Source organism: Stegastes partitus, unplaced genomic scaffold (assembly GCF_000690725.1).
Source record: "Stegastes partitus isolate 25-593 unplaced genomic scaffold, Stegastes_partitus-1.0.2 Scaffold271, whole genome shotgun sequence".
Classification (NCBI taxonomy): Eukaryota; Metazoa; Chordata; class Actinopteri; family Pomacentridae; genus Stegastes; species Stegastes partitus.
The window spans coordinates 555,357-580,141 of record NW_007578002.1 but is presented as its reverse complement, the minus strand read 5'-3'; the positions used below and the strand labels follow the sequence as shown (position 1 = coordinate 580,141).

The following is a 24,785-nucleotide window of genomic DNA, read 5'->3' as shown; positions in this document are numbered from 1 at the left end:
CATGTTTCAAAACACATTGGTTCCAGAAGTTCCAACAAGGAGCAGTCCAAGGTGTTTAACTTCCCAAGGGCCTCGGAGCTGCAGAGGCCAAATGACACCCAGGTTTACTTTATATCATTTGGGTGCACATAATTAACTGCAAATTTGTTGTTTTGTTTTCTGCAAATTTTCCCCACATGAAGTGCAAAATCTTCTCCAACTCGTGCCCTCGCTCTTGTCTTGAGCTCACGTTAAATTCGATGTACAATGTGAATGTACTAGTTTGGAGCTGTCACATCGTAAACAGTATGTCATTTACACAAACCTCCAGCCTATTAATGGCTTTTTATGGATTTTAATGTCAGGTTTTCCCATTAGTTTTCACACCTTTCTAGCACATTGTTGCACAAATCTAAAAAATAAACTCCAAAGGTAAAGACAGAACACAGCATTAGGGTAGAATGTTTATTAGAATTTGCGATTAGCGATGTAACATTCACCTACATGGCGCAAAGGAAGTCATAAATATGCCAATATGCAAATATGCACGCCTTTTAATGAAATGAGCTCGTCTCATCGGGGGGATGATATCCAAGGAAAAGTCAGTGATACACCTCCACGTGTCTGAACATGGTGGAATGCACAGAAGCTTGTCGTTCTGATGATACAGTAAATAAAAGTAGAAAATCAGCAACAGAGTTCATATCAAACGTTTACATACAAATGAAAAGAAACTTCAAAAAAGTCAGAAGAGCACTGGATATTAAGATAGTGAAAGAAAGAAGAAAAAAAAACAAGCTTTGTAATGCACTGCACTGCACCCGTAATAGTAGTGTGTTTCTATTTATTCGCATGGAGCTACAGTACTAAGTTGGCAGAAAAAGGTGCATGGCTTTTGTATTCAAAAGAATCAGTTTTCTTTTTCATCGGAAACAACGCAGGGAGATGTTATGTGGATGCAGTATGGCATTTCATTTATCTGACAATGTAGTCCATGAATCAGTGGTTAAAACTACCATCAGAATCCAGTAGTTAGGAGGTCTGTTTAGGAATAAGACTTGGCAACTCTGAAATTCTGTCGTAGGAAACGAAAAAAAAAGAAAACAAAAGACAGTAAAGTAGAGAACTTAGGAGGGGGGAAAAAAAGCAGTGATAACACTGTATCCCTGTGTATCCAAAGTGATGCTGTGATTGTTAAAAGCATGTCATGCTCCATTAGTGAAGTCCGTTAAAAGTGGGAACTGGCCGTCCCACTTGTTATTCAGCCATTTTGGGGTCTGGCCTGAGCCTAATGTGTGGGAGGGGAGGAGGTGAGCTCAGCGAAAGGCAGTAGTTGTAGTTGAGGTGAATACGATAATGTCAATGGTGAGGATCCATGGTTGGTAATGGTAAAAGAGGGGAGGTCATGCAGCTTGGGCCAGAGGCGAGAAGGTTCTGAAAAGCGCTCGGGGGAAGAATTCTCCGTCGCACTGCAGCCTCTGGCCTGGCGGTGCTTTAGGTGGGACACAGGACTAGAGAGGAAGATGTGACAGAGTACTTCAGTATATTCCTGCAGCAATTCAGGCATTTCAACATAGCAACTGCTAAATTTAATCGACAGTAATCCAATAAAGAACACAATCTTTGTTCTCCTAATTGTCTCTCCTTTGTCCTGTGTATTAAGCTACACCAGTTACTTCATATAAGAATTGAAATCTCATGTTGTCGCGTTACCTTTTAATATGTAGTCAGTCAGCAGTGTAGGAACCTTCTCACTGTCCTCCTTCATGGCATAGAGAACTACATGGAACACACAGAAAACAAAGCTGAATCAGTTTCTTTCATTTTCCAACTTATAGTACAGTTTTACCTACAACATAAATAATCACAGGACACTCGACAGTATCCTCCTAAAGCAGCACTTGCTGACAGTGTGGACCAGGGGTGTCCAATCCTGGTCCTCGAGGGCCACAGTCCTGCATGTTTCAGATGTTTCTCTCTTCCAACACACCTGATTCAAATGATCAGCTCATCATCAAGCTCTGCAGAAGCCTGATAATGATCCTGATCATTTGAATCAGGTGTGTTGGAAGAGAGAAACATGTAAGACATGCAGGATTGTGGCCCTCGAGGACCAGGATTGGACACCCCTGGTGTGGACGGACAGCTTTCTTTCAACAGGAACAACTTCTCCGATGGAACCGGATTTGGGGCAGCAGTCTGCATCCACCAGTCAGGATGGCAGGCGGATGTCCAATTCCCAATTAGCATCTTTTTATTTGTCTTTAATACAGATGTTGTGGTCTGGATACTTACTTTTTGTGAGCATCTGCAGGTCATCAACAGATGGAGGGGTGCCTTTCTTCTCATATGGAATAACCGTGTTTAGATACTGAAACAGAGTCAAGATGACAAGAGTTTAACATATAAGCTTGCAGCGGTGCAGTTTTATTTGTTCACTAATTGTTCTGTACTGATGTTGACACGACACAACGTTGAAGCCAAGAGCTAACAGTAATGGTTCATCACATTAGGAAAGGTAGGTTGGGTTATTCACTTTCCTCCCAAAACTTAGCTTAAGTACTGTGGAAAACAACCAGCTGTTAGCAATAGCTGGGGAAACGGCTAGCTAAACTAAGCTAGACAGCTGCTACATATTAAACATGATAGTTGTATTAGTCTACATGCAATAAAGCAAATGAGCTTTAACATATTTCCCAAATTGTTGACCAGTTCAGTCAGTGTGTATTTTTAAAGACGGGTTAAAGGCACAACCCTTAACCTCAACACCTGAACCCAAAATGCAACCTGCTATTGTTCCAAATCTTTTAAGCCCTGAAGACGCCCTGTGGTATCTCATGCTATGCTTGAAGTTCTCTAAGTTGTAAGGTGGAGAAGCCACAGATCGGACTAGTTCCTCCAGATGCTGGATTGGACTAAAATCTGAAAAAAATGGAGGCCAGGTCGCCTCTTGAACCCTCCATAGTGTTCGTCTAACCATCCCTAACAATGAGTATGCTGTTGTGAGGCACATTATCCTCCTGACAGTAGTCAATGCCATTAAGGCCTACTATTGTCATTAGAGGGTGCTGCAGTGTTTAGAATGGTGGCATACATCAATCTGATGTCCACATGAATGCCTGGATCCAGGACTTCCGAGCTGGACATTAGCCAGAGCTTCGTGCTACTCTGCCGGCTTGACTTCTTCCCACAGAGTGTCGTGTTTCCAGTTAAAAGTCACCTTTGTTTCCACATGATGTAAAACTGTTTGGATCAGGACACGTTCTTCATTGTTCCAAGGTCCAAATCCAATCAATCCATCCATCATCTATACACCGTTTAATCCTCACTAGGGTCACGGGGGTCATATGGAGTCTATCCCAGCTGACTTAGGGTGAAGGCAGGGGACACCCAGGACAGGTTGCCAGTCTATCATGTGAACCAGAGACCTGCTAACTACCGCTCCACCTTGCAGCCCCCCAAATCCAATCCATTTATGCCAATTTTAGACTGTTTGAATGGTTAACAAGGTTTAGTAAGGCGTGATGCACTGTCAACACATGCCTCCCATAACCATCACAACATTTTTTGCCGCTTGTGCAACCCTTCTGCTGATTAGGACCAGACAGTATTATCTTTGTAGCCATTGTGCATCAAGTAACCCGTTTCTGGCTCACTGCCGCTGATCAGGAGCACCCAAAAAGGCATTTGGTAGCTTTTGTGACCCATTCATCTGACCATAGCAGTCTGGTTGTTGTCAGCGTCGCCAAGATGTTTACGAACTTGACGATGAGAATTGACCAACCACTTCCAACCGAACTTATCCCAGATCCCTAAACACGCTGTTGTGTTTTTGCTTCATCTGTTAGTGGTTGTGAATTTTTGGCTCATCTGTGTATTTTCCACGCTGGTTTCGATGTTATATAGTTCCCATGGCCACCGTTTGAAGCTTATTAGAGCGCATTCAGAAGTACTGCATGTGGAATGTCATGCCTGAACCTTACATTTGAACTTACCTGCTTCTCATTCCCTGTGCTTCCAAATGTCTGTCTGATGCCTGTCTGAAGGATGTTGGACAGTCCCTCCATGCTGAAACGCTGCAACACACACACACACACACACACATTTAAGAACCAGTATTACAAACTACTTATCACCTTATGAATGTGTTTCTTGATCAAACTGGAAGGTTGGCTTTGTGTACACCACAGAACCTCCAACATATTTCAACACGACATACAATCAGTTTTATTGTGTTTATTGTATCTGCATCAATAAGCCATCTGTATATTCCTATTAGTTCATTAATGGAGCCTCAGGTACTAGCAGTCACCAAATAAAAACACTGCTGCTGCATTTCACGGAGGGAAAATCCATTAAGCTATTCCTCTGTTACTGGACAGGAGACTGGACGGGGATGTTACTGTACGCAGATGATGGGTCACTGCCACTTTAGGATCTTTCCTGGAATACACTTAAGAGGCTAATGGACCTGAGATCCATTATGCTAACAGTCAGAGGGGATGAAGAGCAGGAGCTGTCAGGCGCTGTGGTTTCACCTTTCTCACTGCACATTCATAAATACAACTCACGGAGGTGGAAATATTCATTATCGCATCATTAACAGTGCTGTAGTGACACTGGGAGAGCAGAGGTTTGGAACGGCGCTGTGTTTAAGGACTGAAGTTATGGCTCCTACATGGTAATGCAAATGATTAAAAGCTGTGTAAAGGATACAAGACCACCACCACCACTACCACCACCCCGTCCCTGCTCCTCACCTTGACAGGCATGGTTCCCGTCTTCTCTGTGCGGCCCGTGGAGGCTGCATTCCCTCCGGTCACAGGCACCGTCCCGCCCCCCTGCAGGCTCAGGGCCTTGTCCCGGCGTCTGCGTTTGCTGCTGTCTCGTTGCTCTTTCTGCCTGTTCTGCACCTCCATCAGCGCCGTGATGAATGTGTTCTTCACCTCCTTCTCAAACTCCAGCTCGTCACGCCGAGCCAGCTGGCTGACCAGCTCCTCTGAGTACTCGCGGATGGCGGCCTCCACCCTTTGCAGCAGTTCAACAAGCGCTGAGCTGGGCATAAGGCTCAGGCCTGCAGATGGATGAGAGTGGATTCGGGAGGGTGGAAGGGAAAGATGGTGTGAGTCAGCGAGATTTAACCAGGCAGGACTCGATCAACAAAATGACAAATCTGTGTTCAGACTTGGCTGTCTGGAGTCTGTAACACCATGACAATATCTTTAATTGATGACATGCAATAGCACAGCCAATGACATATGGGCTCATTTCCTATATGAAAGAGATACTAATTACTGACCAGTCCCTCCGGTAATTAAATGTACAGTGGAAGAAAAAAATACTATGATGAGCAAGAGGATAGAGAAAAGGAGAAATACAAGTATTTACAGGGCATGGTACTGGGAAGTTTGGGGTTTTTAACAAGCTGGTTGTTACTGAGTAAAGAGAATAAAGAACCCATCTATCTTATTGTAGTACTGGGTAATGTAACAGGCATGACTGCAGTGTGTGGGAGTAAGTATAGCATGAAAGAAGAACACTCATTACACCAACCCAAGATTTATCCATATGTCTTTTGCTTACTGCTATCACAAGTTTAGGACTAGTTTTGATAATGTGCTAATCAAAAAACATGCTGGTGAAGAAAACAAACACACCCTTGTCAAGTGCTCAGGTTCAGGAGGTTTTAGTGCCAGCAGTAGCAACCTTCTAGGGTCATATAATGATCCAATATAAACATGTGTCAGTAGCTGGTATTTAATGTTTGAATGATAAAGCTAATAAATATTATTTTATTTCTTTTAATTACACTGTCAAAAATCAGGTTGAAATGTAATGTGTGGCTGCTCTCAATCAAATGCTCATCCTCCACTGACAATTTATAAGAAAAATCTTGAGACGTATGTGTTTCCAATAACTTTGGTAGCTTTTAATGATCTTAATATTTTATATGGATTTTATTTTAATTGCTATCCTGTTTTTCTTGTTCTTAGATATTTATACGATTTAAGTTTTGTTTAACAAGTGGACCCTTCAGCCTGTCTTGCTTTTTGCATGTTTTTGTCTGACTGATAACACATCATAACGTTATTGGTTGTGTTATCAATCTGTCAATGAATTTCTCCAAACACTACATATTTAGCATCTGTCTCCCTTGTAGTAAGCATTTACTAAAACACCTACATTTTTTAATGCCCAGTTGGTACTTGTTTGTTCCCCGTATCCACCGATTCTTTCACTCCATCTGCATCTAAGCACCACTATGAGCTGGTGATTATTTTACTGGTACGTGACTCTTACAGTGAAACTACAAAGTACTATTGAGTGCTATGCATTCATTATAAACCAAACTAACAAAACATTTGGCTTCTTCTGGTTGTTTTCTATCAGTGTTCTGATTTAAACTCGATACATGTGATCCCTTCTGGGAAAACAGCCTGTTTAGTTTGTTCATTAATAATTTGTGAGGCCTGAAGAAATACCTAAACAGCATGCATTCTGTAGTTACATATCTTAAATATTGATGTGGAAAATTACCCAACCAGAAAGTTTTCTCACTGTACCAACGAATGAATGAATGTGTTTCGACAGCTGTGCGTGCTCAGCTCAGCAGCGCTCCGCCATCTCACATTCCCGCAGTGGTCAGGACAAATTAACGTGACTCCGACAGAGCAGCCACACGGACCTCCAATATGCTCAGCGACAGGGCACCTTATGGCAGAGAACACTGTGTCCTCTTGAACCCTCACCTATGGACCTGCTCAAATGGGATGACTAATCTCACCATGTGGATTACGAAATCAAACCATGATGTGTGCGGGGCATCGGCTGAAGTGAATATCTCGCCAAAAATGATGATTTAAAGACTGAAAGTAAACTTGTTGTGAAGGATGGTTATTTATTGTAGTTTCTGAATATGTGTCCTGGATCATGGTGTCGCCATAAAACTGGCCTCGGTGTTGGAGCTTCTATAAATAGTGGCGATCATGTTTTATGTGCACTTGATGGCGAGGACTCATCTGAGGAGGGTCTCAGCTTAGCTATTTTATTGATGTTTTGCTTGACATGTCAAGGAGATTAATTTCAACCTTAAAAGATGATGCCATTAAAAATCTTCAACCTGAATAATATCGTTGGCTAAAAAAGTCAGCAATGTTTTGACAGGAATGTGTAAGTTTCAGATAGAACAGGTTAAAAAAAAGAAAAAAAGCAAAATGCCTTGTTCCCAGCTTTACCTTCATAGGAGCAGTTGTTGTTGGAGGCCTGTGACAGCTGCCTGATCTCCTCCAGCAGGGAGGGGTTGGTCCGGGTGGAGCAGTGGCTGCTCTCTTCCTCATCCTCCTCCTCAGTTTCACCAGGATCTGGAGAGTTTTCCATCATCTCAACGATCTCCTCGATGACCTTGAAGAGAGAAAGCGAGGTAGTGAGGCGGAGTGGATGGACAGCAAAGTGATTAAGAGATGGGTGAGTAAACACACATCCTGAACTGTTCAGTAGCCGCTAAAATGTCAAACACTTGCTCTGTAAGCATACATATCACACTTAAATCCATTACTGATGTCTGAAGAGGCTGCAGCAGTGGCGGCACGCTGAACTTGGTGTTAGTTTTCTGTCTAAGCTGCTGCACCAGCATGATAGAGGAGCAGTCTGACACTCCACACAGTCACACATTTGTGCTTTTTTGTTGGACATAATACACAGTGACCGCTCACCATGAAGCGACACTGACCGTATCAGTGCATATCAAGATCTGGGACGTATGTGTAGTTTATGGAGTACCAGCTGATAGTGATCCGAGGAACCGGACCACGAACCATCTGTGACATTGAAGCTTATAGGACTTAAAGTAGGGGTTTCAAACTTGTGGCCCATGGGCCAATTGAAGCCCACCGGAGGATATTTTGTAGCCCCCTACTTGACATCAAAGTTTAACGTCATTGCCCTGGGTGTTTCATATTTTTTTATCACTTGAGGGCTACCGTAGCTCAGGCTTGTGACAGCAACGTGAATTCGCAACGATAGACACTTGAAACATGATTTAGGAGTGTCACCAAGTGGACAGAAAATACATCCTGTCACCCAGTGCAAATTTGTTTTTTTGTTTGTTTTTTTCTGTCTGTGTGAAAAGCTCTTCTCCGCCATGAACTTTCATAAGTCAAAGCACATGTCCAAACTTACTGATGAGCATCTTCAAGCCATACTGAGGGTCTCAAATGTTTCCTCCCTCAAGCCAAATGTGGCTCAGCTGTGTAAGAGGAAGGAGGAGGTAAGAGAAGACTACGTTCTGAAGAACCTTTCATATTCTGAATTGTTATTAATAAAGATTGAGAAGATTGGATCAACTGTACTTTTTTGGAATACTTGAAACCCTTTTTTGGGGGAATACTTGACCCAGACTCTACCTGCAGCAGCTCCCAGGTAAGTTGAGTTTGAGACCCCTGGCTTAAATATCTGCTGACCAGATATCTTGAGAGTAGAGTCAGTGCTTCTGTCAGAACCAACAACACAGTCTGGTGCTCTTTAGTAAAGCTGATAGTTAGGGCTGCTCAGGACCATCTGAGCCATCCTTTAGTTATGCTGCTATAGGCTTAGACTGCCGGAGGACTCCCATGATGCACTGGGCTCCTCTCCTCTCTTCCACAGTTATAACCACCATTACATGTCTCTATCTCTGTGTTTCCCTCGATGATGAGGTCCTGTGTTTGTTCTCCCCGTGGACGTCTCTGCATCTGGAGCTTTGCCCCTCTGATCTGCAGTCGCTGGCCTCACCGACCTATAAAATGTTTTCTTTGCCTCTTCTCCACCTGCCATCCCCTCATCCCCACTCTCACCCCAACCAGTCAAGGCAGATGGCTGCCCTCCCTGAAACANCCATACAACATGACATTGTACAGACACCAAACTACTAAAAGACATGCAAACGACCAAATATAAGACATCAGAACAGAACAGGGAGGACACGGGTGTAGATTTGTGCAGCAACTAAAACATGTTAGCTTGTAGGTAGAAGTTACAGAAGCCTCCTTAAGTTGACCTTCCTAAATGTAAACCATAATGTGCAGCACAGCTCATTACAGGCCTACCGACACATTTCTCTGATCTAAGCTGATGAGGAAGGTGAGGAGTGAAACGTACCTCCTGATCACACAGGTTGCCGTTGAGTCCCTCGGAGTCTGCACCGTCCCAGGTGGAGATGTAGTTGTCGGTTAGAGCATCCCACACGCTGCCAAACAGCACAGACACACACACACATGTAAGCACAGCAGCTTCCACAAGAAAATACTTTAAAACTACACTCCAAAGGTTATGCACTGCTTTAAGCTGGTGTAGTTAGACAGTCACACCGCACAGCAGCGTTAGACGAGGACTGGTTACAAAACGCAGCCCCGTCTTCAGCAACCTGCAGCTCAGTCAATAATTCAGTCAATTCAATGATGCTGGTCAAAGTGCAGAGCTGGAGGCTGCAGATGAACAATGCACAACTGAAAAACAGCACGGCTTACTACTCATTAAAAGGTATCCTGAGCAGAGATAAAGTCTTCTCACATCATTGTGTTCTCTGACTGCAGCTCGGAGCGAGCGTCCGTCTGAGGAGGAGTGACAGAAAGCTGGGAGAGAAGCCTCCTTTGTCTGTGAGCCTTTGTGTTTTTTCCTCCTTCACTCAGAGGTTGGCTCGGGCCTGCTGCCCTGCTCCCAGTGGCACTGCCCCCGCCTGCTCACACAGTGGAGCCCATTCAGCCAGCAGCTTACCTCACCGGTCACGCCGGCATGCCACGGTGGCACACAGCAGGTCACAGCTCTGGTACACTTAACCCTGGTAGCTTTAGGTCAGGGTGGAAACGTTTCCAGTCCTTTGGTTTGTTTCCTCAGTTTGATTTTTTAATTATTGTCATTTTAGGCAACTTTTATGCTTTTATTTAATTGTGGCAGTGGAGGAAGGCAAAAGGTAACGCCATGCAGTTAATGAGAGAACTAACTGGCCACTTGCTTCTCATTGGATTTGAATCTATGTGTTATATAGTGTAAACCCCTAAGCTATCTGGTGTCCCAGAGGATTTTTAATGTTTCCTTGAAGTTTAACCAAACTTGACGACGCCGTCCTGTATTTAGAGGAAGTTTAAGTGTCAACATCTTAATCACAGAGAAAACAGTTTTCAGATCATTATAGTTATCTTAATAAATCCAAATATATAGAATAAATTAATAAATATGGAATGTCTTTTGTAAAATGGACTTCAGGCCATTTATTCTATAAGAAACATCCACATATCAAAATATGACTAAATTCACTGTAGTGTAGGAATACTTTATTTAAAGTTTGTTCCATATGTGTGGAGTAGTGAGAGTGCCACATTACAAAAATGAATCAATAAAAGAATAGTAATAAAATAAAAGTGGAAATAAAAAGAAGAAGAAATAAAATATTTATTATTTTTTAATTTATTTATTTTTTTTATTATTTTTTAATTTATTTTTCATTTTTGTATATATATATTTTAAATTTATTTTTTAAATGTACTTTTATAATGACACTTTAAAAGCAAATGAAACATGCGCAGAAAAATGTGCGCAGTAGGAATATTGCTTTACATTGCCACATTATTTTATTATACTTCTTTTTATATCCGCTTTTATTTTATCATTCTTTTATTGATTTATTTTTCTAATTTGGCGCTCTCACTACTTCATACATATGGCTAATGTTGTTTTTTTCTTTTTAAATGAGTGAAAATGTGAATATAACTGTTGACTGTAATGGATGTCATACATCACTGATTGTGTTCTGCTTATCAGAGCCCTGTGTGTCAATCTAGTGATGAAAACATTAATAATGTAATAAAGTCATTATCTGATAATTATTTAAAAAAAAATACATAATACAACATACATAAATGTGTGACACAAAAGACAAATGTGTGTAATAAACAGGGGAGGTTTCATGATGACATCTGTTAGCTAAACGTTTTACCTGTTGATATAAGTTTCCAATAAAAACGTATGGAATTTTTCAAAATGACTTTCCCCCGAGAGCCATAAATCTCTACCTGCAGCACCTTTTTTTGTTTTGCACCAGACTCTCCAGATTTATTCCTATCAATATTCTGAACCTTTCTACAGATGGGTTTNATAAAATGTTTTCTTTGCCTCTTCTCCACCTGCCATCCCCTCATCCCCACTCTCACCCCAACCAGTCAAGGCAGATGGCTGCCCTCCCTGAAACATATTTACTGATAGTTCAGTCAAAGCTGACAAATACTCGACAGGTTTTCTCAAAAGTTTCCAAATGGAGCATTTGCAAACTTTTACACAGCAGTTTTGGGAAACATTTAATTGAAATGTAATCAGAAGACCTCAAGTTGCATTAGTATATAATTTTAAATGGGAAAAAAGTAAAAAGTTCACCAGACGCCATCCGAACAAAAGCAAGAAATGACTGAAACTCTCAGTGTGCTTGTAGAGATGAAGCATCATCCTACACATCCTGATCTCATCTGATGCCATCTGTAAGACATTTTGCCTTATATTTTGATTCTTTGCTTGAAAATTACAATTTAAACTGGTTTAAATGTGAATTAGGTAGGGCTGACCATAACGTTGTTCACTATACATGCCTTTGTCCTCAATTCTAATGACTTCTTGCTGGATTTAAGCATATTTTGGCCTCTCTGCACGGGTTAAATGTGGTGTTTGGAATTCATTTCAACATTAGTGTCCTCAAGCCCTGCTTGTCCTGTTGTAAGGCTATTGACCTTCTCATTTCTTATGCCCACAAAAAAGCAAGAATCTTCTCCGCACGCAGTTAAAATTGAATCTTACACAAATAATTATTGTAAACAAGAACGCGCTATGAACAGAAGAGTGGCAGGTATAAGATGAAAACCATTCCATTCTCATTCAGGCCCTACACTACATCCTGCTTCCTTTTTCTCAAGATCAAAAGCAGGATGCAGCTGCTGCCGTTCACACACACACACACACACACACACACACACACACCTGATCTGCTGTGATGAGAGGCTCTTCATTCAGACAGCTGGCGTTGTCATTCTTCTCATTCATCTCCTCTTCCTCTTTTTCATGGATCTGCAGAATGTGAGATGACACGTGATCCAAACATATATGATGCAAATGGTTTACGATGACAAGGAGCTGAAGTCCGAGTCTACGATGATGCAGTGTCATGAAAGAACTCGATCAGGAGAAATCAGTCTGGGTTGGCTGCTCTCAGTGATTACATACTGAGTCCCAGTTATCAGGTGAAACTAATCCTGACTTCAGGATGTGACTGAAGAGTGGGACGTCCTGCCCATTGACACCATCAACCAGCTGGTGGACAGTATGCCATGATGTCTTAGGGGTGGTCAGACTCAATATTAGTGACTGAGTGACGATTGAAAGAGTGATATTGGACATTCTAATGCATGAATATGTGTTTCCTGTTAATTTGACCAAAGTTGAAAAATCGAAGCAAAACCTTTAATCCTATTGGTCAATACCCCCAATTTAGTTTAAGCCTGAATACACAGTTTGCAAAAGTTAATTGTGGTTTAATTGTTACTGTGATGTGTATTGTATGTATATTGTGATATCAATAAAGTTATGAAAGGATATACACTTTATCTATCAAGAGTAAATCACATTGTCACAATCATTTCATTTGAAGAAGTAAAAAAATAATAATATTGTATTCTACCTTCACGGCCATCAGTGTAATATTTACATCATTTTCTTGTTTGCATTTATTTATATTGTGTTTATTTAATCATTTACAATACTAGGTTTTTGTACAGTATTGATAATGACGACGACAATCATGACTCCCTGACGTTTGACTTTGTACAGAACTTCTAAGACAATGTGTCCCAACTATCCTGATAAGTTCCTGACTTTTCTCTGGCATGCAGAAATTAACTCCCTACACTACTCGTTGCGTTACTTGAACACTACTCTGTAAATCACCTGAGATTCATTGTCACGAAATTGCCAGTTAACAATGAAGCGTTAAACCTCCCGTACGACCACGTCAGCACAAATCCCCATCTTAATGAGATCTGTCTTTTAACAAAACATAAAAAAAAAACAAAAAAACAACAACAGCAAAGTTGGTGAAAGTCAGGCCAAAGAGCGCTTCACAGAAAAACATTGTGGTGAGAAGTTTAGAAGAATCACGGTGGCCTGGCAGAAGGCTGTACTGCCTCATAGTAAAAGTAGAAACTACAGCTGACAGATAAGAGTCATTTATTACGCTGCTGCCTCCTCGGTGCAGCCTCACAGAGCTGCTATGGACCGTCCCTACACTCATCTCTGCTGCTGATCACCGCTACGTGACCACAATAAGACAGCCAATGAGAGATTTCTCCTTTCTGCAAGTAAACGTATATTGCAACTCTACGTTAACAAACACTCTAAAGAGACACTCTAGAAAAAAATAATTATAATTAAAAAAAATAGGCAAACTGAGGAATTCTTCGTCATCTGTGGAGCATTTGCAGCCTCTTTTGGTATCAAACTGTTAGCTTGGGCTGAAGGCAGGATGTAAGTGAATATGAGCGCTATGATGCATTTCCTTCACCCTCTGGGGTGAAAGCATCTGCTCTGGCCTTGACCAGCCCAAACATGGCCTGGACTGCTAATGTGGTTGTATCTGACAGCCAATTAAGGGAGGGGGGGAGGTGGAGGTAGGCCTCTGTTGGACGGCAGACCAGTCAAGGTTGGTCAGGCATGACTTCAAGTGTCAGCACGAGATTACATCTCAGAGAGAAGGAACCAGTCAGACGTCTCAAGACGAGACATGATGACACACGTGGAAATTTTTTGTGGCATGCACGTGAGTGAACTATTAAAAAGACAAATAACCACGACATGTTTCTATATATCTGCAAAACAGAGCAAAGGCTTGACTGTCTGAGCTGCTTTCTCGGGTTGTGAACGCATTTTGTGGCTCAAACCTCTGAGCAGTTCTGATAAAACTATTTGAGCATGAACTTAGGAAATAAACATTAGATCACAGATTTCTATTGATGGTTAAGACTTTTAAAGCTTCACACCATCCATACAACATGACATTGTACAGACACCAAACTACTAAAAGACATGCAAACGACCAAATATAAGACATCAGAACAGAACAGGGAGGACACGGGTGTAGATTTGTGCAGCAACTAAAACATGTTAGCTTGTAGGTAGAAGTTACAGAAGCCTCCTTAAGTTGACCTTCCTAAATGTAAACCATAATGTGCAGCACAGCTCATTACAGGCCTACCGACACATTTCTCTGATCTAAGCTGATGAGGAAGGTGAGGAGTGAAACGTACCTCCTGATCACACAGGTTGCCGTTGAGTCCCTCGGAGTCTGCACCGTCCCAGGTGGAGATGTAGTTGTCGGTTAGAGCATCCCACACGCTGCCAAACAGCACAGACACACACACACATGTAAGCACAGCAGCTTCCACAAGAAAATACTTTAAAACTACACTCCAAAGGTTATGTTCTGCTTTAAGCTGGTGTAGTTAGACAGTCACACCGCACAGCAGCGTTAGACGAGGACTGGTTACAAAACGCAGCCCCGTCTTCAGCAACCTGCAGCTCAGTCAATAATTCAGTCAATTCAATGATGCTGGTCAAAGTGCAGAGCTGGAGGCTGCAGATGAACAATGCACAACTGAAAAACAGCACGGCTTACTACTCATTAAAAGGTATCCTGAGCAGAGATAAAGTCTTCTCACATCATTGTGTTCTCTGACTGCAGCTCGGAGCGAGCGTCCGTCTGAGGAGGAGTGACAGAAAGCTGGGAGAGAAGCCTCCTTTGTCTGTGAGCCTTTGTGTTTTTTCCTCCTTCACTCAGAGGTTGGCTCGGGCCTGCTGCCCTGCTCCCAGTGGCACTGCCCCCGCCTGCTCACACAGTGGAGCCCATTCAGCCAGCAGCTTACCTCACCGGTCACGCCGGCATGCCACGGTGGCACACAGCAGGTCACAGCTCTGGTACACTTAACCCTGGTAGCTTTAGGTCAGGGTGGAAACGTTTCCAGTCCTTTGGTTTGTTTCCTCAGTTTGATTTTTTAATTATTGTCATTTTAGGCAACTTTTATGCTTTTATTTAATTGTGGCAGTGGAGGAAGGCAAAAGGTAACGCCATGCAGTTAATGAGAGAACTAACTGGCCACTTGCTTCTCATTGGATTTGAATCTATGTGTTATATAGTGTAAACCCCTAAGCTATCTGGTGTCCCAGAGGATTTTTAATGTTTCCTTGAAGTTTAACCAAACTTGACGACGCCGTCCTGTATTTAGAGGAAGTTTAAGTGTCAACATCTTAATCACAGAGAAAACAGTTTTCAGATCATTATAGTTATCTTAATAAATCCAAATATATAGAATAAATTAATAAATATGGAATGTCTTTTGTAAAATGGACTTCAGGCCATTTATTCTATAAGAAACATCCACATATCAAAATATGACTAAATTCACTGTAGTGTAGGAATACTTTATTTAAAGTTTGTTCCATATGTGTGGAGTAGTGAGAGTGCCACATTACAAAAATGAATCAATAAAAGAATAGTAATAAAATAAAAGTGGAAATAAAAAGAAGAAGAAATAAAATATTTATTATTTTTTAATTTATTTATTTTTTTTATTATTTTTTAATTTATTTTTCATTTTTGTATATATATATTTTAAATTTATTTTTTAAATGTACTTTTATAATGACACTTTAAAAGCAAATGAAACATGCGCAGAAAAATGTGCGCAGTAGGAATATTGCTTTACATTGCCACATTATTTTATTATACTTCTTTTTATATCCGCTTTTATTTTATCATTCTTTTATTGATTTATTTTTCTAATTTGGCGCTCTCACTACTTCATACATATGGCTAATGTTGTTTTTTTCTTTTTAAATGAGTGAAAATGTGAATATAACTGTTGACTGTAATGGATGTCATACATCACTGATTGTGTTCTGCTTATCAGAGCCCTGTGTGTCAATCTAGTGATGAAAACATTAATAATGTAATAAAGTCATTATCTGATAATTATTTAAAAAAAAATACATAATACAACATACATAAATGTGTGACACAAAAGACAAATGTGTGTAATAAACAGGGGAGGTTTCATGATGACATCTGTTAGCTCAACGTTTTACCTGTTAATATAGGTTTCCAATAAAAACGTATGGAATTTTTCAAAATGACTTTCCCCCGAGAGCCATAAATCTCTACCTGCAGCACCTTTTTTTGTTTTGCACCAGACTCTCCAGATTTATTCCTATCAATATTCTGAACCTTTCTACAGATGGGTTTGTTCATATATTATTTACAAACCTGATTTATAAAACGTTCTATTCATAAAAACATGTTTTTTTTCTGGCAGTTGACAATATTTTCTGATTTACAGAGCAATAAAAAAAAAGAGAGAAAACCTTGCTCCTCTCTATAAGAACCTTTGACTCTAATATGTCTACAAAATACAACAAGACGAATCATTTTAAAGCTGATGGTTCAGATTTCTGTCTTGGACGTTTATGCAAATCAGTGCACTTTTAAGAAGATAATACGTAATTTGCACATTTAATCATAAGGTTTCATGGAGCTAGCTAGTAGCTGAACTGCCTTAAAGTCCATTTTAAACAGCTGATGTGTCAACTCCAGTAGACAGTCGTGCAATCCTCTCAAAATAATAAACATGTTTTAAGTCTTATTCCAGATAGCTACAAAAATCTCACTGGGTTTTGTAGTGATTTCTGCATTAAAGGGCTGGTACAGGATTATTTACACAGCGAGACGCAGGCTGTGAGCTAGAGCATTACTGAAGATGATCGCAGTCACATGTCAGCTCATTAAATATGCATCCAGAGTCAGTTAGAGCATTAGGACTGAAGGGAGGGTTAAAAAGCCCGGCGCTGTGCAATGCTAAAATCCATTCTATACTGCCGTCAGGGCTGAAGCTCACTAGTAAACATACTGTTGTTCAGTCTGTTCAGAAGCTGTGCATTGGTTCTACAGTCTGGAGCAGTGCTGGTGGTTCCAGGGAAAGCTCAGTAAACAGGCTGCTGGATGTAGCTTCAAATAATGGACAGTACATAGAGTGGTCTCAGTTTTCCTGAGCAATCCAAATGAACCAAAGCTAAGCTCACACTCGCAGCACAAACCCACAGCAGCACACGCGTGACACATTGTGCATGTCGTACAGGGACAGGGTTCGGCTGTCTGGCCTGCAGGGGCTGGAACTCTGTGTCACAAAGCTGTCCTGTTGTGTTTGCTGGCCTGCAGCCACCGAAGACGACTCATTCTGTTTAATATTCTAGCTCTCCATCAGCTTTTTTGGACGCGCTCATATCTGCCTTTCAGATCAGCCAACTGCGGGGATTAGGCCAAAATGTGCCACAGACTGTTTTCAATCAAATTTAGATTGCTGATGATTACTTCTGTTGGTCTGAATCTAAAAAAAAATACATATATTTTTTTCCCTGTATGACATAACACAACACGAGCCTTCCACTGTTATGAACGCCGTCTTAGTTTCTATTTATAGCGGCATGTTGTGCGTCTGGGTGGAACCGAGGTGAATAAATATCAAAAGATGTGATATCACAGCATGGTCAAACAATAAGACGTTGTTCATGGGAGGAAAATCCAGGGGAGGTTGGGGCAGTTAATATGTATGACTGGAATGTGCTGGTTTCCCTCCCTGTGCCACAGAAAATCAGAGCATCAGCCAACTGTATCCACCCACTGCTCTGTCAAAGCTCTACTCGTCAATACAGACTTGCTTTAACAGCAATTTAACATGGTTTGAAATCATAAAAAAAAAAAAAAGCTGTCCTCGCACACCTACAGTCGGGCTATATTTAGCCTGGTTCAAATCCACACAGCGCGAGGACGTCTGTGTTTCCAGGAGGAGGGTCTGGCAGTCAGCTGGTGGAGAGGCAGAGGCAGAGCCAAAGCCAACTGAGGCGTGCAGCACACTGCACATTGAATAATTCAGCACGCAGCCTGACGAGGTGGAGCCGGGGAGGGTGGGGTCACGCTGCTGATTGACTGATCGTTTGCGGTCCGAGCGTGGAAATGTTTTGGCTCCTGAGCCGAGCCGCTGTGTGTTGTGAATGGCAGCAATGTGAATACGTTGCTGAGTGATGAACCTAAAAAGGAATGGGTTCTGTTTCATACATGCTGACACTCTGTGTTTTTTTTTTGTCTATGTGCTCCTCTTGTCATAACCTTGCTTATGGGTTATAACAAATATGGCAAAGAACACAGATTCAACTCAAAATAAGGGCGTTTATCATAACCAAAAGCAAACCATGTAACAAATAATAATAAGTATGGCGTGTGAATGAATGATTGTAGGTGTGAATGAGTGATGGGTTGTAAGGTGTTGTGGATCAGAAAGCCGGATCAGAATGAATGAGAGAGACAGCAAGAGAGGGATGGCTGAGATTCATGGGCCGTCCTGATGCCTTCAGGGACCCACAGGTAAACGGGATTCTAGGCTTCTAGGCAGCAGCTGACAGTGAGCTGTCACACTCTATTATTTTAGCATTATTGTGAGTCACATAATTATCCAACAAAACAAAAGTTATTGGGTTATCTACAGTTTATTACTCACTATATATCAATAGTTTTGTGACATACAGTCCTGTCTGGAACGGCGTCGTTTTGTGTCCAACATCTAACACAGAACTTCCAGTAGAGTTCCTGCAGATTCACCAAATGAAACGTTCTCTGACTGTTTTAATGACATAGATTAATTTAATAGTTGTCTCACCATCATACTGCCTGGAGTTAGATGGAAACCATGACGACGACATTAACTACACGTATCTGTTACGATGTGTGACAATAATACCTGTTAATATACACAAAATGATAATCTGCTTTTAAAAAAGAAAAGAAAAGAAGTAAAAATCTGGTCTCAAGAAATGTTTAAAAATTGGTAGAATATTATAATGTTTAAAATATGGTGAAAATAACGTCATATATCTGTAAAACATACAAATAAATATACTTTTTGTGATTTTGCTAGACATTATCTGTACTTTAACAAACCAGGGATCATCTGAAAAATAACAGCTTAAATAATTACCAAACATTTTTCATCTGTTAATGTGCATAAATGGTCTTTTGGCACATACCTGCTGTGAAATAAGCTTTTTTTTTCTGTCTGATTTAAATACTGTGAAAAGTCATTTTATAATCAAATGTTGTGAAGGAGCAAATTATTATTTATCAAAATACAGATTTTTGACATTAATCAGTTTAACAGGTAACATTTGAATTAATACTTTTTTTTCTGTGATTTTTCTGTGACTACACAGAAGAAAATGTTGAAATAACAGTAAAATCAAAATATTATGACTGAAATTATTGCATCTTGAATGCAGATGAGCAGCAACAAATAGTTGACTTGACTAATTAAAAAAAATTAATATTAGAAGTAGATATGCTAAACATCTGGTAGGTTTAGTTACAAAAATATATTTTCTTTGTATACTATAGCAAATGGCATATCTATACAAAAAGGGAAAATACAGCGACAATATTTTAGGATTTAAATGTAGGAGTTTTTTAATTAAGGAAACTGATTTCAGTGTTATTTTTTTTGTTCGTTTTTTTTTCTTTTTAAAAGATGTTTCTGACGACAGTAGCGACTCGATAATCTGACCCTTAACAAACAGAAAACCTTGCTATCTGACAGGTTTTTAGGAAAAACAAATGGAACCCATTAAAAACAGCCTTAACAGACCGACAGCCTTGGATTCTGACTCCGACATGACATTTTATGTCACAAATAAGGATAACGGCGTATCATCTGACTGAACAATCCAACAGATTGGCTACGTTCACACTGCAGGACTTAATGCTCAGTTCAGATTTTTTGTGAAATCAGATTTTTTTGTGAGTTCGTTCACATTTCCAATTAAATACGACTTGTATGTGATCTGCTGTGTGAACTTCATACGACCCAAAAGTGTCCCACATGCGCAGAAGAGGACACAACGACGTCACACACAGTGAGCGTGCTCAGTGTTTACAGAAGTAAACACGGACGGTAACGATGGAGCGTATCTGCCACTCCCCCGCCGCCACCGATGGCGGAAACAGAGCTGTGATCACTACCTAAACCGCATCAGCAGCCAAGTACTGCCTGTGTGTTCCGGCCACTTCCACCCGGTCAGAGCGCTTCCCTGGGGTGGAAGTGTCCAGAACGTGCACAATAACACCGGAAAATTAGGCATGAAATCCAGCGATGCATAGTGGTCTAACAATACACTATAACAACTATAAACAATAAATATGAACAACAAATGACTCTTCAAGCATCAAGCCCTCCTTGTATCTCGACCTCCGTCTTGACAATCCAACAGCCTTGTTATCCAACATAAAAGAAGGTTTTACATTTAGTGTCGGATTATCGAGTCACGACTGTATTTGTCCCAACCTGCAGAATACGATATTCCCCATTTTGTTTGTTTGTTTGCTTGTTTTTACTGAGTTATCCCTCTGTTGATTTGGTCACTGTGCTGATCTGACTGCAGTGTCAGATCTCTTCTGACATGAAGAACTGCACAGTTTTGTCAGATACAAGCAAACAACATGAGCACACTTGAACAGAAGATTATGGAAATGTCTCTTTTATAATGAGTGTGTGAGATGACCCTAAATCTACATATCAATCTGAAGATGATAAGAAAAGTGTTTATCAAGTGGCCCTTTCTAACCTGTTTTGTTATGAATATGAACTCTGGTAGTCTTTAAAAATTCTAAACACTCTCAGGTCCATTAGGATATCCCTGCACGCTGCAGGATGTACAACACACATTAGCAGAAGACTTCTGATGACGGCTTAAAAACCCCAGAAAGGCTGCAGTTCAATAAGTGCACCTTGTGTTACTCACTCTTCGTCCTGCAGTCGCTCCTCATCCTCCTGGTTGTGTGACTGGTTGCGTATGGGCGCCAGGCCCTCCGTCTTGGTGTTGTAATTGTGGAAGCAGACGTTGAGCTTCTCGTCGAACTCGTTGACCAGGTCTTCCATCGACTTGAAGCTCATCATCTCAGAGAAGTTCTCCAGCTCAGAGAAGTCCTCGCGGGTGATGGAGGCCAGGGGGATGGTGGTGGTGGTGGTGGTGGTGGTGGTGGTATTGGAATAAGAGGAGTTGTTGAGCGCTGGGTGGTCCAGCTCATCCATCCGACAGGGCCGGAGGTCCTCAAACTCCTCATCCAAGCACACAAGAGGGGCTTCCATGGTGTCCCCTGGTAGGGTTCTGGTCCGAGCCCTGCACCAAACAGACTGATGGTCAAACAGGGTTTAACATGCTCACGTTTCACTTTCTGTACTAATTATAAAATGAGGGTATTTTAACTTTTATCAATATTCCCTTACAGAGGCCACAAATGTGTTTAAAGAAAAATAAAAATTGAGAAAACACAAATCTCTTTTTTTTGTGTGAGTCCCCATCTGCTGGCTTTTCCAATACCCCAGCAGGATTTATAGGGCCTCTCCTAAATCATGGCTGCCTCACCTCATGTGGAATGGCACCATGATGTCTAGACTAACAGGAGATTAAGGTAGATACGCCAGAAGGGGACCATGTCCCAAAGGGAACCCAACCAGTTGGCTTCACTGGTAAACCACAGTTAATTAAGCACCTCTACTGGGATTTAACTGATGAAGTGTCCAAGATTCTGGAAATGAATTTATGGGGATATTTGCAAAGTACATTATAAACTAATAGTCTTTTTTATTTTTATTTTTTTGGGTGGGTTTCTCCTAATGTTAAATATCTGGGTGTACATTTTGCATGATAACTGTTCTCTTCTAATTTAGATTCAATGACACATATTTTCAACATGATACCGACTCACTTGGGACAAATTTCAGAAGATTACCTGCCAATATTGTTTTTTTAATGAAGTAATGTAAATGTAGTACGTGTACAAACTGACAGAGGGCCATAAGAGCTCCAAAAAGTTATTTTTTCTGATTTTTATTTTAATGTGTCCTCTGTGTATTTATTCCAGCTTGTCAACATTGGTCAGCTTGGGACACCATTTAGGAGAATCCAGTAAACCATGGTGCTTTCAAGATAAAGTAAATCATCTGTCCAAGTTACTATGAGTTTGTTTGGTGTCTCAGAATAATATGAAGTCATCAGCATTTTCCTTCTTAGATCCTAGTGGTCAATAATCTATTCATTAGCTAGTTCATTAACTATCTGAATTAGCTGTTTGGACACAGTAGTGTCCCGTATCAGACTGGATGTCAACTAAATCAAACTACTGAGCTCCTCTTACAAACAGCTGGGAGTAAAAATACACTTTAAACTTCAGTTTACTTGAATAAAAACTGCACTTCTGGCTTCAGACACTGATCACACTGAGACTAAATTCATCACATTATATCCCAAGTGAAGGCATCTCCACAATCAGAGCTCCGACGGTTCCACTGTGACTATGTTGTCTAATCATATAGGTGAGAGTATCGACTCTTTCTGTAGCTTACCGGTGACCCTAACCCTGATAATAAACTACAGCCCTCATGATAACGTCTCAGTAAGCATGGGGCTTATGTCTTGTGTAGTTTGTGAATTTGTAGTTGACACAAACAGAAAGGCAGCACAGTTAGCACAGAGGATAAAGCTGATGGTCAGTTTTACTTATACATAAAGGGGCAGGAACCATGAGTAACTATTTCATTTCATTGCACGATGCTGAAGTGTGCAGACCTGCAGGCCTTCTTCATTCTTAGGGACGGTGCTGCAGTCAGACTTTTAAGAGAAGTTGTGCCTCGGTCAGGCTGTCTGACGCAGTGTCATTACAGTACTGAGGCCTAAATTTCATCCTTTGTGCTTCGCTGGACCCTGGCCTGGCGTAAGTGGGTGAGCACAGAGGAGTCCATTTAAAAACAAGCTTGTGCAAGCCTCTTCCTCCTCATCACAGCACTCAGCAAAGTGCTGCTCCGTCTACAGCCACATATCGTATTTCACAATCTCACTACCTCTGCCTCTTCTCTGTGCCGCCGTCTTATTTGTTTGTTTGTGTGCTTTTCAAATCCACTTGCCTTATCTTTGTCTAATACTTATTCCTGATGTCTCTGTAAAGAAAGTGACTCATGTAAATTCAATCCGCGCAGTACAGAAATGAATCAGCTCCCCCCTTCTTCTTTTATGTGACAGTGACTGACAACTTGTGTCCATCAGTGGGACCCAATTAGTCATTTGGTCTACTCATAAAAGGAGCACAGACGGGGGAATCAGAGGCCGACTCTAACCTTGCCACGGGGATTCTTTGCAAATTAAAAATTTGACAGGGTGAAAAATCACAAATTCTAATAGCACTCTCTAATCAAGCTACAGTAGCTCTGTTTACCGCTGTGTCCGTGTAGCCGGCCGGACAAAATGAGATCTGAAATGACAGCACATTTGTTGTAGATGGCAGCAGCAGAGATGGCGTGGAGGTGTTTGAGATTTGCAGGTAGAGATGCGTTGGAGTGTGTGTCAGCCTTTTTTTTTTTATTGTATGTGACCTTCACAGCGAGTGGTGAGGGGCTCAGGTGCACCTCCAGCACGCAGGTATGAAAAGAGCCAATCAGCTCATCGGAGGTCATTTAATGCGATGGAACCAAATCGCTGCTAGAACAAAACAATTCATTTGTAGGTTTTGTATAAGAATGAGCACTTTTTCCACAGTGGCTTCGTCTCATGAAGCATTCTGAATAAGAACAAGGACTGCTGCTGCTAAAATCAATCCTGTGGTGTATCAGGAACGTGGAATAAAACGACTGTTCACATCTGTTATGGCCCCCTGGCTCACACACAAAACATGGCTCACACAGCAGGTATTTCATCATGTTTACAGCCACCTGAGAAATCATTGTGATGATTTAACAGAACTGAAATCTTCAAATCAACAATCACAGTGACAGAAATCAAGCAAGAGCGTGTCATCAGCTCATCAGAGGTAGAAAAAAGGGAGAGAGTGGGGGAGGGAGAGAGAAGAGCAGCGAGGAAGGAGAGATGGAGGAAACCATGGTTACAAGGCGAGGATGGAATGGAGGGAGGATGGAAGGGGTCAGGGCTCGGAAGAATGGAGGCATAGCGCGATAGGAAGACAGATTACCTGCAGATGGAGGTTTGTTATGGCTTAGAGTGGAGACGGGATCTTCTCTCAGACGAGGAGAATCTGCGCCTCCCTTTGCAGCAACACCCGGCGATCAGCAGCAGTTACATTCATTCCAGGGTGAACAACAGAAGAGAGAGAGAGAGAGAGAGAGAGAGAGAGAAATCAGGGAGGTAAAGATGGCAGCGTGGTGTGAGCTTTGGTCTGTATCCCTTCCCTCACACGTTAGCCCACAGCCGCCCTTATCTGTCCTCCCACAGCCCGTTGTTTTCCAATCAATAGGCAGCCAGCCCAGCTCTCACAGAGCCTGCGCACTGCCGGGCCTCTGACGATATCACTCAGCCCTCCCTCCCTCCCTCTATGCTTTCTTCCCTCACTAGCCTCTTTTTCTCCTTTTGTCCCTGCCTCCCCCATCCCTCCCTGCTCCCTGCATTAATTCCCCAATATTCATGAGGAGACGAGGAGGAGGAGGAGGAGCAGCAGAAGGTTTGGGGGAAGGAGGAGGATGTTTGTGGCGAACAAGGTAGAGCATTGTGTTTGTTGCCCACCTTCTACCTCCAGTGTCACCACCTTTTCTTTTGTTGTCTGCTTAATCATTCTGCCACGAAACCAAATAAGATGTGTGAGATCGAGCCTACATGTTTGCACAGAGAGAGAGAGAGAGTACAGTTGTAAATTTAAAAGC

The 24,785-nt window shown here is 41.5% G+C and overlaps 1 protein-coding gene across 2 annotated transcripts; it reads right to left on the bottom strand.

The window, feature by feature from the left end:
• Positions 1–430: 430 nt before the first annotated feature.
• On the bottom strand, positions 431–24,345 carry fez1 (fasciculation and elongation protein zeta 1 (zygin I)). Of its 2 annotated transcripts, XM_008282432.1 has the most exons (10): positions 24,101–24,345; positions 20,881–21,258; positions 14,295–14,382; positions 11,977–12,063; positions 7,215–7,380; positions 4,740–5,053; positions 3,975–4,055; positions 2,275–2,350; positions 1,693–1,758; positions 431–1,490 (listed from the first exon to the last, which is right to left on the bottom strand). In XM_008282432.1, the coding sequence occupies exons 2-10, from the start codon at positions 21,225–21,227 to the stop codon at positions 1,474–1,476; spliced, it is 1,242 nt and encodes a 413-aa protein (XP_008280654.1). In that variant the 5' UTR covers positions 21,228–21,258; positions 24,101–24,345; the 3' UTR covers positions 431–1,473. The 2 variants fall into 2 exon arrangements, with proteins under 2 accessions (XP_008280654.1, XP_008280655.1); XM_008282433.1 differs by lacking the exons at positions 20,881–21,258; positions 24,101–24,345 and adding an exon at positions 14,706–14,761.
• Between the last annotated feature and the right edge of the window lie 440 nt (positions 24,346–24,785).

Coding starts and splice junctions, on each gene's coding strand:
- fez1 (XM_008282432.1), bottom strand. CDS start 21,227: ATGGAAGCCCCTCTTGTGTGCTTGGATGAGGAGTTTGAGGACCTCCGG. Junction 14,383..20,880: donor GAGCGACTGCAGGACGAAGA/GTGAGTAACACA, acceptor GCTGTTTGGCAG/CGTGTGGGATGCTCTAACCG. Junction 1,759..2,274: donor CCTGCAGATGCTCACAAAAA/GTAAGTATCCAG, acceptor TGTTCCATGTAG/TTCTCTATGCCATGAAGGAG.